Here is a 14675-nt window from a genome sequence, read left to right on the forward strand (position 1 = left end):
TTAACACCCACTAGGATCATAACAGCAGAAACTCAGGGTCATGTTTGCAGACTGAGTAACAGTGATCCCCAAAGCCGGTTGACCTCCCCAGCGTAGAGGAGACCACATTGTGAGCAGCGAATATAAAATACTAAATTAAAGGAACTACACGCAAATCACTGTTTTGCTTGGAAGAAGTGTTTTGGGTCTTGGATATTGAGAAGAGAAGAGATGTAATAGACAGGTGTTGTGTCTCCTGCACTGACACTGAATGATGCCAGAGGGATGGGTGGGGGGGGAAGGTGGGGTGGGTCGGGGGGGAGGTGTAAGGGCGATTGAGGGATGGATCAGGTTATTGTGGAGCAAGCAATCCTTTGGAATTCTGAAATGGGAGAGCTAGGGAAGATGTGATTCATTATAGGAGGCAAAACAAGAGGTAGGCAACTGCCAAAGCTGAATCTCAGATGATTTTTGCAGATGGGATCCTCCTTTGTAGAAGGGCTCAGTTCGTCAGAGATTGTGGTCACAGGCTGTTGTCCGTCTCCGATTGGCCAGATAGGGTTTGGCTTAAGAAAATCGAAGAGCAGCTGTAGGAACCGAAGATGCAAAATGAATTGAGTCTTTACTGAAGAGGGGGCTGTGATAATAACACTGCTTTGTTTCCTTTGGATTGCAGGTTATTGAGGAGTTAACTAAAAGCAGCATGCCTGTTAAACGATGGTACCATTACTATATGAATGTGTTTAAGGTATGGAGCTGTATGGGGCGGGAGAGACAGGGAGAGGGGGATGAAGAATCTACGGGGTGGGGTGAGGGAGGGCCCAGAGTGAGGCGGGGAGGATGCGGAGAGGGCGGAGAGGTTGGAGATGGGGGTAGGGTGTGGGGGGGAGTGTGGAGAAGAGGGGGAAGGTAGGGGGGAGCTTGAGGAGATTGCGAAAGGTGTGGGGAGAGTGTGGGGAGAGTAGGCGGAAAATGGAGGAGACCGAGGAGGATGCAAAGGGGAGAGGGGAAAGGTGTGAAGTCAGTGGGGAGGGGATGGGGAGAGTGCGGAGAGGGAGCGGAGAAAGTGTGGTGAGGGTGGGCAGATATTGGGGAGGGGGTGGGAGGGTTCGGGGAGGGGGTGGGGCTGGGGACGGGGTGGGGAGGGGGAGGGGAAGGGGACGGGGAGGATGTGAGGAGGAATCGGGAGGGGGTGGGGAGGTGGCAGGGAGGGTGTGGGGTGGGGCGGAGAGGGGGGTGGTGAGGGGATGGGGAAAGGGCGGGGAGGAGGTGGGGAGATGGTGGGGAGGGGGTGGGAAGGGGCGGGGAGGGGGTAGCGAGGGGGTGGGGAGGAGGTGGGGTAGGCTGGGGAAGAGTGGGAAGGGGGTGAAGCATGTGAGGATGAAGTGGGACATGGGGAAGGTGGCGAGAGCACCGGGGATCATGGTAGATTGTGAAAATGTTGATGTCAAGGAGAGTGAGAGCTGTGAGGTTTGAGTGTTACTTTGTATCGAACATTCACATTTCTGCTCTCAAAGATTACACAATAAAAATGCCAATCAAAACTTTTCCTGTCCTTTCATTAACAGGCCAATGGTTTAATTGTGTTAACGGATGCTTCTATTCCAAACATTGAGCCGATATGTAAGTATGAACATTGAAACATTGTGGAGAAGTTGAGCTTCCTCTGACAGTGTAGAATCCCTACAGTGTGGGCCCATCGAGTCTGCACCAACCACAATCCCACCCAGGCCCAATCCCCATAATCCCACGTATTTACTCTAGTTAGTCCCCTGACATTAAGGTGCAATTTACCATGGCCAAACCACCTAACCACACATCTTTGGAGAGTGGGAGGAAACTGGAGCGCCTGGCGGAAACCCACATAGACACGGGGAGAATGTGCAAACTCCACACAGACAGTAACCCAAGCCAGGAATCGAACCCAGGTTCTTGGAGCTGTGAGGCAGCAGCGCTAACCACTGTACAACTGTGCCACCCAAACTATTTTGTTTGAAAGCTCTGGAAAGGGTATTAAATCTTTCTCCTGGTTGTCTAAGAAATGTGACTGAATTGTGCAAATATGGATATTTCCTTTGTCCACATAAAAAGATGTGGAGATGCCAGCGTTGGACTGGGGTAAACACAATAAGAAGTCTCACAATACCAGATTAAAGTCCAACAAGTTTACTTGGTGGTAAATGCCACTAGCTTTTGGAGCGCTGCTCCTTCGTCAGGTCAGTGGGGAGTTCTGATCACAAACAGGGCATATAAAGGCACACACTCAGTTTATAGAATACAGATTAGAATGTGAGTCTTTACAGCTAATCAAGTCTTAAATGTGCAGACAATGTGATTGGAGATAGCATTAAGAATAGGTTAAAGAGATGTGTATTGTCTCCAGACAGGACAGTAAGTGAGATTTTGCAAGCCCAGGCAAGTCACGGGGGTTACAGATAGTGTGACATGAACCCAAGGTCCCGGTTGAGGCCGTCCTCACGTGTGCTGAACTTGGCTATCAGTCTCTGCTCAGCCGGATCTTGGACTTTAACCTGGTGTTGTGAGACTTCTTACCACAAAAAAAACCCCAGGAGCTTTTAAAGAGAGGCTAAATTTTGGGGCCAGGATTCTCTGATCTCATTTGCCCTGCTGCTGTTGCCAGCGGGAATGGAAAATTAGAGTGAGATGAGACACTAGATGGATTCCTTGTCTGTGCACTCAGAACGGTGCAAGGAATCCCATGGCACATGAAAAAGATGGGGACAGAGGGAAATAGGCCAAATGCGGGCAATTGGGACTAAGTGGTAAAAACTGGGCGTGCAAGGACAAGTTAGACCGATGGGCCTGTTACCAAGTTGTAAACCTCTATGACTCTATGGCACTATTTGAAGAAGAGGAAAGAGTCCTCCCTGGTGCCTGCACTATTATTTACCCCTCAATCAATATTACAAAAAAAAACTAAGTTAATTTATTAGTGTCACAAGTAGGCTTACATTAACACTGCAATGAAGTTACTGTTGGCACACCCTGGGGGCCTCTTTGGGTACACTGAGGGTGAATTTAGCATGGCCAATACACCTAACCAGCACGTCTTTCGGACTGTGTGTGGAACTCACACAGACACGGGGAGAATGTGCAGACTCTGCACAGACAGTGTCCCAAGCTAGGAATCGAACCCGGGTCCCTAGTGCTGTGAGGCGGCAGTGCTCACCACTGTGCCACCGTTAATTTGTTACCTCACAGCTGATTGTGGGAGCTTGCTGTGCGCAAATTGGCTGTTACATTTCCTGCAACCGTGACTACAATTCACAGGTACATTATGGGCTGCGAACCATTTTGGAAAGCTCTGGGATAGTGGAAGATGGCACAGAAATGCAAGCCTTTCCTATTGATATATACAACATTACTCTGAATGTATTTCACTGGTGATGTTTATTTTACACTTTCTAACAGATTAACATCAGTGTTGACAAGTGCCAAGGCATGGAAAACAGAGTTCTCATTGATTACATAGTCCTTCCTGTTTGGTTGGTCATTGTGGTTTGTAAATCAATTGACCTTCTTACCAAACACTAGAATGTTATTTCTAAGCTTTGTCAATAGACCAGCATCACATGATCCTGAAATTTCCCATAATCAGACCATAAGACATAGGAGCAGAATTAGGCCACTCGGTCCATCAAGTCTGTTCCGCCATTCAGTCATGGCTGATATTTTTCTCATCCCCATTCTCCTGCCTTTTCCCCATGACCCCTGATCCCCTTATTAATCAAGAATCCATCTATCTCTGTCCTGAAGACACTCAATGACCTGGCCTCCACAGCCTTCTGGGGCAAAGAGTTCCAAATTCACCACTCTCTGGCTGAAGGAATTCCTCCTCATCTCTGTTTTAAAAGATCATCCCTTCAGCCTGAGCTTCTGTCCTCTGAGTCTAGTTTTTCCTATTAATGGAAACATCCTCTCCATGTCCACTCTATCCAAGCCTCGCAGTATCCTGGAAGTTTCAATAAGGTTCCCCCCCGCCACATTCCTCTAAACTCCAATGAATACTGAGTCAGAATCCTCAGCTGTTCCTCATACAACAAGCTCTTCATTCCAGGGTTCATTCTTGTGAACCTCCTCTGGACCCTTTCCAAGGTCAGCACATCCTTCATTAGAAATTGGGCCCAGAACTGCTCACAATACTCCAAAGGGGGTCTAACCAATCATGCCACCCACATGAAAGCAAGAATCCCAACACTGGTCCCTGAGGCACACCAAAACTGAACAGTTTTACACTCTAACGTCTCACAGTGAGCATTTGCTTTGCTTTGGATTTATGTATAAGAATTTCCTGTGAGCTTCTCTGCGCAGCTTTACCCACAACTGTTGGGCAATGTGTACATTGAACTTTGCTAATCTAGTGAATCTACCTTCACAGACAGCATGGAGGTGCAGGATGCTGTTATGTTTAAGGCCCCGAGTGTTTTGCCTAATGTAGAAGAGGAAGGCCAAAGAGTCAGGACACATTTTCCGGAGACCTGGATATGGATGGACACATTCACTGGGTAGGAATCCCGTGACACCCGTCACGGGGAACTTTAATTAGAGATGAGGAATTAGTCAGCCTTGGTCCAAACATGGGGGGAGTGTGGATCTCACGAACACACAGGGATGTTTGAGATGAACAATCTTTATGGGAAATGAGCACTGGGGTTACCCCCAAAATCACAGAATCGTACAATGCAGAACACACCCTTTGGCCCATTGGTGATGCTCACAGGCCCAGAGTCTGACTCACTGATGATGACTGATGTATGCCCAAGTCAGGATGGTGTGTGGTTGGAGGGGACCGTGCAGATGGTGGTGCGTCTGCTGCCTTTATCTTCCTCGCTGATGGAGATCTCAGACTTGGGTCCAGTCAAGAGGAAAAGCAGAAGGTGATTTTTCACTTAAAATCCAGAAGAAGTTTGGAATACCTTCCCTGTCATGGGTTCTGGGACAATTGGAACTTTCGGGTATGGGTTGGCATGGAATGTATGAAGGAGGGTGGAGAGGTGTGAGCTGGCAAGGTGAGTGGAATGGGATGTGGTAGTGATGGGATGTGAGGGATGAGGGGTAGAGAGATTTGTATTTAACAACACACAATAGGAATGAAGTTCCAGAGACAGCCCGCCTGGTCAGTCAGAGGACCCTGTGGCCATCTCCTACCTTCATCCAAGACCAGTAGGCCCTGACTCGCAATCACACTCCCCTGGAAATTTCCCTAATCCACCTACTCATGCCTAAGATGCAAATCCAGCCTTTTAAGACTGTGATTCAATCAAATCTTACGGGTAACAGTCTCAAGGAATAATGGGGACAAGTAAGATTGAGGTACAGGTTAGCCATAACCTAGCTGAATGTTGGAGAAGATTTGAGGGGCTGAATGGCCTCCTACAGTTCCTAATGCTTCTAGTTCCTTTATGTTGGGATGTCCTGACAGAATTGCAATATCAGAATGATTTTGTATGTTAATTTTCTCCATGAGGAATTTTTAACCACACTTTATGATCGCCTTTCCAATGTTCTTTTTCTTTCGATAAGATCAAGCTCAGAAGTGACCTTGCAGAGAACCGTCCCAGATTCCCTCACCACCTGGATTGCCAGTGCTTTCGCCATATCCAAGAGCCGGGGCCTTCAACTGGCCACCACACCTGCTCAGGTATGCGTACCCCAGCTCACCGTTACAGAATAAGACAAAACATCTTTACACAGATAAATATATCTGCCTACACACTCCTTGTCTTTCCTCCCTCCCTCGTTACTGACCTGAAATAGAAGCTCCCATTAACCATATACCTTTAATCATTCCTGAAGAATTTGATAACCAGAGGTGCTCATTCACTCACTCACTGGACCTACAAGCTCAGTGTTGTTGAATCCACTACTTTTGATCTGTGTTGCCTTCAGAGAATCTCTACAGTGTGGAGGGAGGCCATCTGGCCCATTGAGTCAGCACCAACTCTCTACTCGAGTGGCTCATCCAGGCCCTTTCCCCCACCTTATCCCCACAACATTGACCGTGGCTAATCTACATAATCTACATGGACTGTGGGAGAAAACTGGAGGAAACCCACGCAGACATGGGGAGAATGTGCAGACTCTGCGCAGACAGTGACCCGACGTAGGAATTGAACCTGGGTCCCTGGTGCTGTGAGGCAGCAGGGACCCAGGGAACCATCGTGCTGCCTAAGACTGTGTCCAAACACCTTGTGGCCTCCTTCCTTCCAGTTTTAATTATAATCCCCCAGGACTCCAAGGGGCTAAATTACAAGATTACAAACTAGTGCTGTTTCCCCAGAATTCAGAGGTTTAAGGGGTGATTTGATCAAAGCTGCCAAGATAGGGAGGAGGAACAGATCGGGTAGAGACAGAGAAACTATTTTTGCTGGGTGGGGAATCTTGGATTGGGAGGTATTAGAGTAAATTTTCAGAGTGAAATGAGGAAACACTTTAAAGCCTATTGCAGAAGTTACAAATGTTTCTTCTGTTAACATCACTTAATGCTGTTAGCTTAGCTGTTAATTTTAATTGCAGGACTGACAGATCTTTATTAACTCAAGACAGGCACATGGAGTTCAGTTGTAGATCTCACTGACTGGCAGAGTTGACTCAAGGGGCTATATTCCACATTTAGTTTCTTATTTAGGGCAGGATTATTTAGCTGCAGCACGGTGGCACAGTGGTTAGCCTTGCTGCCTCAAAAAATAATAAGGTGAAGCAGATTAAGGACTAAGTTGAGGAGGAACTTTTTCACGCAAAGGCTTGTGAATCTTCCCTGCCCAGTGAAGCAGTTGAGGCTACCTCACTGAATGTTTTTAAGGCAAAGCTAGATAGATTTTTAAACAATAAAGGGATTAGGGGGTATAGCAGGTAAGTGGAGCTGAGTCCACGAAAAGATCAGCCATGATCTTATTGAATGGTGGAGCAGACTCGAGGGGCCAGGGGCCTACTCTTGCCCTTAGTTCTTATGTTCTTATGTTCTCACAGCACCAGGGACCCGGGTTCGATTCCTGGCTTGGGTCACTGTCTGCGTGGAGTCTGCACGTTCTCCCCATGTCTGCGTGGGTTTCCTCCAGGTGCTCCGGTTTCCTCCCACAGTCTGAAAGATGTGCTGGTTAGGGTGCATTGGCCGTGCTAAATTCTCCCTCAGTGTACCCGAACAGGCGCCGGAGTGTGGCGACTAGGGGATTTTCACAGTAACTTCATCGCAGTGTTAATGTAAGCTACTTGTGACGCGAATAAATAAACTTGAAACTTTAAATTGGACGTGAAATTCAGCAAATAACCACATGATGGCTCCAGAGGAAAGTGTATTGAGGAAAATATTAATGCTGGAGGAATTTCACATGAACTTGTTTGTGGTCTGTATTTATTTATAACAGACTTTCATCCCTTTCCCCAGCAGAAGGCAGCAAAATAAATCACAGTTTCTTGGCTGTTTGGATTGTGTGCTGAGTGTGAAAAGGAGATAGATTTCCTTGTTTGCCTTCAAATTGCTTCAAGGCTCTACTCAGTTGCAATCTCCTCCTGCCTTGTATCTCTACATGTTCACAACAGTCCTCTAACCCTGACACTTCCTCATGATCGCTGACTGCACATCCCACTGACACACGCCTGGAACTCCAGGGAATTGGTTCAGTACTCAAAAGGGGACGAAACAAAATTGCAAAACTATGAGGGGAAAGAGCAAGTGAATGGGACCATCTCTGCCAAAGAGCTAGCACGGGGGGAATGGGCCAAATGGCCAGCTATAAACGGAAGGGGAAGATTTCCTCCGGTTTGTGTGTGTTAGTGGAAAGATAGAAGGAGCTGCTGTCATTTGGATGGGGAGTGCGAGCCTCATCTGTCTGGCTGTATTGAAGATTTAAGATCCCATAGTACTATTAAACCTACAGGAAGAGCTGATGTCCTAGCCAACATTCCTCTCAATCACATCACCAAATACAGACCATTTCACTGCTGCTTGCAATATCATGCTGAATGTTCATTGGCTGTTGCTTTTTTTTTCCTGTTTAGTGAGCGTGAATGCAGTTCCAAAGTTATCTATTAATTTTAAAATTCCTTGGAATGGCCCAACAGCACGACATATTAATGCAAGTATTTTGTTTTTTTCCCCCTAAGTCAGTGCGTTGTATCCATCTCCACCAACAGAGAGACAGAGGGAGTCTCCACTCATTAACACATCGAAACTTTCGCACCACATGTGAACCATAAATTACTGGAGAGATACCTTTGACCCAGTGTTTCATCACCACTTCAGTGATCTGTGTTTGTGTTAACACTAATTTGTTATTTTTGATTTAACAGTTGGAGGTTTTCAAGTCTTTCTTCCTGGAACTGAACCTTCCGTACTTGATAACCAGAGGTGAACAGCTCATTCTGGAAATAAATATCTTCAACTACTTGGAACAGACACTGGAGGTACAGCCTCTGACAGGTTTGACCTCTGGCAAGCTTGGCTTAGCATTTTGGAGTTGGAATGAAATATTTAAGCCTTTTAATGTCCCATATATGGGCAGTGATGTTTTCTGAACTTTTTAGGTTCACTTAATCCTGTCTAAGGATTAGGTTAGTGATCTAATCTAATGCAACCACAGGTTGTAACCACCGCTATGAAGACAGAGAGTGGAAAATTGAAGTTGACCATAATTCCATCCCAAACATGCCTGAGAAACATCCTAAATTGGCTTGGGATGTTTGTCAGGAATATGCCTTGGTCCTCCTCAAAGGTTAAAATTTCACATGTTTTGACAGCAGTCACCTGGAGTGGGCAATGGGTGTCCTGCAAATGTGGGTGAGGGCATTAACACCACGTTGAAATGACAATTACAAGGGGGCACAAGTTCAAGGTAAGGGGGGGGAAGGTTCAATGGAGACGTGCGAGGGGGAATTTTTACAATGCACTGCCAAGTGAGGTGGTTGAGGCAGATACATTAGCCTCAAGTCAAGATTTACCTGGAGAGACATATGAACAGATGCGGAGTAGAGAGATACAAACAGTTGGTCTACGTAGGACAATGTGATTGGCGCAGGCTTGGAGGGCTGAAGGGCCTGTTCCTGTGCTGTACTGTTCTTTGTTGTTCTTTGGTTAGTTTCCCACTGAAGTTCCTGATGAATGGGGTATTGTGAATGGAACACATACTCAGCCTAATCCATTCATGTGTTACTGAGACCGTGACAAACTGCCCTGGTTCTGGTCCCTCCCTACGCTTTATTTAATCATATTTCCCTCCAGTGTAGTGGTCATGTTACTGGAGTACAACAAATCCAGAGAACCGGACTAACCCTTTCTAATAGGTTGCATATTTAGATCCCAGTGATTAAGAATTTGGATTTAAAGTGGTGATGAGAAGCTGGTGGCCAGATGAATAACACAATCTATCTTTTCAATACACAGGTTTGGGTGACGGTTGAATTGAATGATTTATTTGATTTCATCATCATCCCAGATGAGAAGGACGCTCCCCCCAATAAACAGAAAGGCTCTGTGTTGACTCAAGACTCCCACGTGTTTTATTTCCCCATCAGGCTGAAGGGTCTCGGAAAGATTCCCGTCACAGTTAAGGCCACATCTGAAGTCGCATTCGATGCTGTCACCAAGTATATCTTAGTGAAGGTATTGTTTTAGGTTCAGTTGCACAATATTTCTGTGTTTTTAAGGTAAACAGAGTAGCTTAAGAAGATTGTAAATCAGAGCAATCACTGGCCATACATCCTCTCAAGCCTCCTCCTTCATTCATCGTTCACCTCTGTCTCAACTCCCTTCCCCCACCCTGTCCACTTATCCCTTGCACAAATCATTGAAGGTGCAAGGACAAGTTGAGAAAGCCAGTAAAAAATCATCGGGGTTGGCACTGGATGGCATGGTGGCACAATGGTTCACACTGCTACCTCACAGCGCCAGGGGGATCCAGGTTCTATTTCTAGCCTTGGACCACTGTCTGTGCGGAGACTGCATGTCCTCCCCATGTCTGCATGAGTTTCCTCTGGGTGCTCCGGTTTCCTCTCACAGTCTGAAAGACATGCCGGTTAGGTGGATTGGTCATGCCAAATCATCCCTTCCTGTCCCAGGATGTGTGGGTTAGGTGGATTAGCCATGGTAAATGTATGGGGTAAACACAGTAAGAAGTCTCACAACACCAGGTTAAAGTCCAACAGGTTTATGTTAGACTTTAATCTGGCATTGTGTTGGTTTGTGTTGGACTTTAATCTGGCGTTGTGAGACTTCTTACTGTGTTTACCCCAGTCCAATGCTGGCATCTCCACACAATGTGTGGGGTTACAGGTATAGGGTGTAGGGGTGGGCCTGCGTGGGAGTATTGGTATAGACCCAATGGGCCAAATGACCTTTTTTTCTGCAGTGTAGGGATTCTATGTTTTGTGCTTTATGTGGAGTGGGAAATAACGGGGTGAATTTTACCATCCCACCCACTACGGGAATCAGAGTGAGTGAGAGGCAGACCATGGAAAGATCCGTCGAGCACAAGTGAAATTTTCTGGCGAGGGAGGCTGGAAAGTCCCACCCTTTGTGAAATCGGAGAGGTTGTTAATAAAACTGTTTATAAAATGACTGGTTAGGCCCCAGCTAGAATTATGTGTCCAGTTTTGGGCGTTGCACATGAGGAAGGATGCCAAAGCCTGAGGCGGGGGGCGGGGTGGTGGGCAGAGGTATTTTACTAGCATAATACCAGAGGTTGAGGGTCTTCAAGTGTGGAGAAACTGGAGATCTGGGCTGGTTCTCCTTACAGCAGGGAGCACCAAGGGGAAACTTACTGGAGGGCTTGTAAACTACAAGGGGAGGTTTAACAGAAAAATAAAGAAAAACTGAGCAGCTGCTTGAAGATTTTGATGGCTAGAGCAGTAATATTGAAGATGATAGATTTCTGGTTCAATCTTACTTAGGTGGTGTAAAACTGAGAGTTTGTCTTTCTTAATGTTAAAAACTGCCTCCAAAGGGAGGGGCATTAGTGACCAGAGGATACAAAATTAAAATAATCGGCAAATGAAGGTTTACGGGGGGGGGGATGGTGTGGAGTGGTAATACTCAACTGATGAAGGTGCAGTGCTCCGAAAGAATTCCAACTAAAACTGTTGGACTTTAACCTGTGAGACTTCTCACTACAACTTTCAAATGGAAATTCAATGAATTCTTGAAAAACAATATTTTCTCCAGGGTAGGAGGTTATTCAGGAGCAAGCTCAAATAATTAACGATAAAATGATGACCGGGACATCTGTTTCTGCGATGTTGTTGGTGAGCCAGGGTGCAGGTGAACTCCCCATTGATCCTCTTTGCAATAGCGCCGCAGGACCTGTTACGCTCACAAGAGGGCAGACAAGACCCCAGGTTGATGTCTCACCAGAAAGACGGCGTCTCTGACAGGGCAGCACCCTCTCGGTGCTGGAGCCCCGACTCAAGAGGGCCACGTGAGCTCGTGGCTTTTTGCTTTAGAGAAGTGAGAGCGACCAACTCAGCCTTAACAAACACTGAGCAAACCTCAGGTTATTGGAGCTCACTGAATCTGAAGTTCCGATCAAAAATTCGGAATTCCTGCTATTAATGTTTTGGGATTTGGATTTCCTGGCTGAACATTGAGATTCTCCAGAGCGTGTCGAATGCAATACAGATCTTTGCTGCTGTATTTCCCTAAAAGGGGTAACAATGAGGAGGTTGAATTGATCCAAATGTTACAAATGTGTTACAGATGTTGCATGGCTTGAATCGCTAACAAGCCAGGAGAGTTTCAGATAATGTAGATATAAGCCTGTTTTTAACTTGGAGTGTGAGCATTGGCTTAAGTTTAAATTTATAAATAGCCTCAAGCGACCCCAGAGATTAGGACTAGTCCCTTCACTCAGGCTAGTGGAGATGTGGGGAAATCTGTTGGTGTATCTCTTTCAGGATGTGGAGATGCCGGCGTTGGACTGGGATAAACACATTAAGAAGTCTCACAACACCAGCAAAAGCCACCGGCTTTCCTGTTTTGCTACCAAATAAACCTGTTGGACTTTAACCTGGTGTTGTGAGACTTCTTACTGGATCTCTTTCAGAGCAGGCCTTTTGTTAAAGTGGAGAAACTCAGGTGTAAGAGCCATGATCCTGTAACTTCCTGTTTGCCGTAGATAAATTTTGAAATCCCAGTTGGCCATGAGGAGAATAGTTAGTCAATTTTCCAGTTTTAAACAGATTAAACTTTATTATATGAAGTAAAACAGTCTTCAAAATCTATCTTATACTCTTATATTCAGAATAAGCATTAGGTAAATATAAATTAACAGACAAACTGTGGTTGAACACACTACACACTGCACATTACGTGACAGATGTGACCAAGACAGATCCCATGGATTTGTCAGTGATCCATCCTGATGTCAGTGACCACTATGAGTCACACAAATTTCATTAAAACTCTGCCTCCCTCAAGAGGGGTTTCAGCTTCTCGCTTTCATCTAACTCCTGAATTTCCTCCAACGACACTCCAACTTGGACTGCCTCAACAATTACTCATCTCCCACTGGTCCAATCTCCTCCTGAGAGTGGGATCCTTGTGATTAACAAAGCTCCAATCCCTCATCTCTTGACTAGCACAATTGCAGCTTTTTCAGAGCTCCAGTTTCCCAGCTTCACTGAGATATAAATGGCTCCTGGGGTTTTCTAAGCCTTTACTGCCAGTATCTAGCCCCTGCCCCTGGTACACCCACCTAAATCAAAATCAGAGAACCTTCTTAAAATCCACACCTCCCCATGAAGAAGTAGACTTTCAGGGTTCACTGAGTGCTTTTAAACTAACTTGGCACTACGTCTTAAAACAAAAGATCTCTCTGGACTGCACTTCTTTATTTATTTGTGGGACATGGTTGTTGCTGGCTGGCCAGCAGTTATTGCCCATCTCTAGTTGCCCTTGGAAGGCAGTTGAGAGTCAACCACATTGCTGTGGCTCTGGAATTAATTCCAGGCCAGATCAATTAAGGATGGCAGATTTCCTTCCCTAAAGGACTGTAGTGAACCAGATGGATTTTTCCCACAATCGACAATCGTTTCATGGTTATCAGTAGATTCTTAATTCCAGATTTTTTTTACTGAATTTAAATTCCACCATCTGTCGTGGCAGGATTCAAACCTGTGTCCCCAGAACATTAGCTGAGTTTGTTGATTAATAGTCTAATGATAATACCATTGCGCTATTGCCAAGCCTTTCCTCCCCCTTTGCAAGTAGTGTAGGCATCATGTCTCCAGCTCTCCATTGTTATTTTATGGCTCTTACTTTCTTAGCTGCTATTCCCTTAGGTCAACATGACCCCAACCTTTTAAATGTCTTATCTATTTGTTTTAGTTGCATTTATTCCATTTTCAATAATTAAACTGTAATTGTTGCAGAGCTAGAAATGACCTCGAAAATATCAACGTGAACTCTGAACCAGATATTCACCAGCGGTTTTAGAAAGGAATGTGTTAGAATGTGGTCGGGAAATAGGATTGAGATGTGTATAATTATGAGGTGAAGGTGGCCTTTGAGACATATGACAATGCAAAGTTGCTGAGCAGAAATTGCTAGCCAAGTTCTGCACTCATGAGAATGGCCTGAACCGTGATCTTGGGTCCATGTCATGCTACATTAACCCCACTATACTGTTGTGTGGTGGAAAAATCTCCCTGAGTATCCTGCTTTGACACCACGCACACCTTGATTACAGGTGATGATCTTTCTGCCTGAATGAGTTTGTGTAGTGTTTAGCACCATCTCATTCTTTGATTGCTTGTAACGATCCCTCAAGCTTAAATTATTGTTTCTTAGGTCATCCCTTCACTTGTTATACAATCTGATGACACTTCACACATACTGATTATAGTTAATGCTTACATTTATCTATTAGCGCTCGTGATTACTTGTAAAGCCTGTTATTCAGCTGACTTACACGGCACAACTCTGTGTGTACTCATCCTTTGACACTCTTGATTACCTGTTGGTGTCCGCCTATCGATAATTCCGCCGATACATTCTGTGCGTGCGCGTCTCACTCCACTTCACTGGAGGAAGGAGTAGCGATCCGATGGCTTGTAATTTCAAATAAATCTTTTGGACTATAACTTGGTGTTGTGTGACCTCTTGTGTAATTATGAGGAGCACAGATAGAGTAGACAGGAAGAACCTTTTCTCCTTAGTGAAGGGATCAATAGTGAGGGGGCATAGATGTAAGATCAGGGGCAGGAGGTTTTAGAGGGGATGTGAGGAAAAATCTTTTCACCCAGAGGGTGCTGGGGGTCTGGAACTCACTGCCTGAAAGGATAGTGGAGACATAGACTCTCAGAACATTTAAGAAATATTTAGATGAGCACTTGCAATGGCACACAAATCTATGGAACAAGTGCTTGAAACTGGGATTAGAATATTGGATGGTTTTTCTATCCTGTAGACCTCTATGACTCTATGAACAGGAAACAGTACAATAATCCTCAATCAGTCTTCATCTGATAGAAGTTCAGAGAGAGATTTGACAGCCCGGTTTAAAATCACGAGCGATTTTGATAGCGTAGGTAAGGAGAAACTGCATCTAGTGGGTTGAGAACCAGAGGAACGCAGGGTTAAGGTTTCTTGACAAAATAACCAAAGATGGAGTGAGATCAGTGCTTTTACACAGCGAGTTGTGTGGCCTCAGATAAACTGCCTGAAAAAATGCATTGGAAGTAGATTC

At 45.4% G+C, this 14675-nt stretch overlaps 1 protein-coding gene across 1 annotated transcript in view; it reads left to right on the top strand.

Annotated features, from left to right (window-relative positions):
* Positions 1 to 14675, top strand: part of cd109 (CD109 molecule) — a 110812-nt gene that overhangs the window by 48718 nt on the left and 47419 nt on the right. The window contains exons 16-21 of the mRNA XM_080199866.1: positions 656 to 727; positions 1548 to 1602; positions 4379 to 4505; positions 5524 to 5641; positions 8290 to 8403; positions 9380 to 9598. Coding sequence (XP_080055992.1) covers positions 656 to 727; positions 1548 to 1602; positions 4379 to 4505; positions 5524 to 5641; positions 8290 to 8403; positions 9380 to 9598 — 705 coding nt within the window. The remainder of the gene's footprint in view (positions 1 to 655; positions 728 to 1547; positions 1603 to 4378; positions 4506 to 5523; positions 5642 to 8289; positions 8404 to 9379; positions 9599 to 14675) is intronic.

The sequence above is a fragment of the Carcharhinus amblyrhynchos genome, chromosome 12 (genome assembly GCF_965287045.1).
Source record: "Carcharhinus amblyrhynchos chromosome 12, sCarAmb.v2.hapA, whole genome shotgun sequence".
NCBI classification, from domain to species: domain Eukaryota; kingdom Metazoa; phylum Chordata; class Chondrichthyes; order Carcharhiniformes; family Carcharhinidae; genus Carcharhinus; species Carcharhinus amblyrhynchos.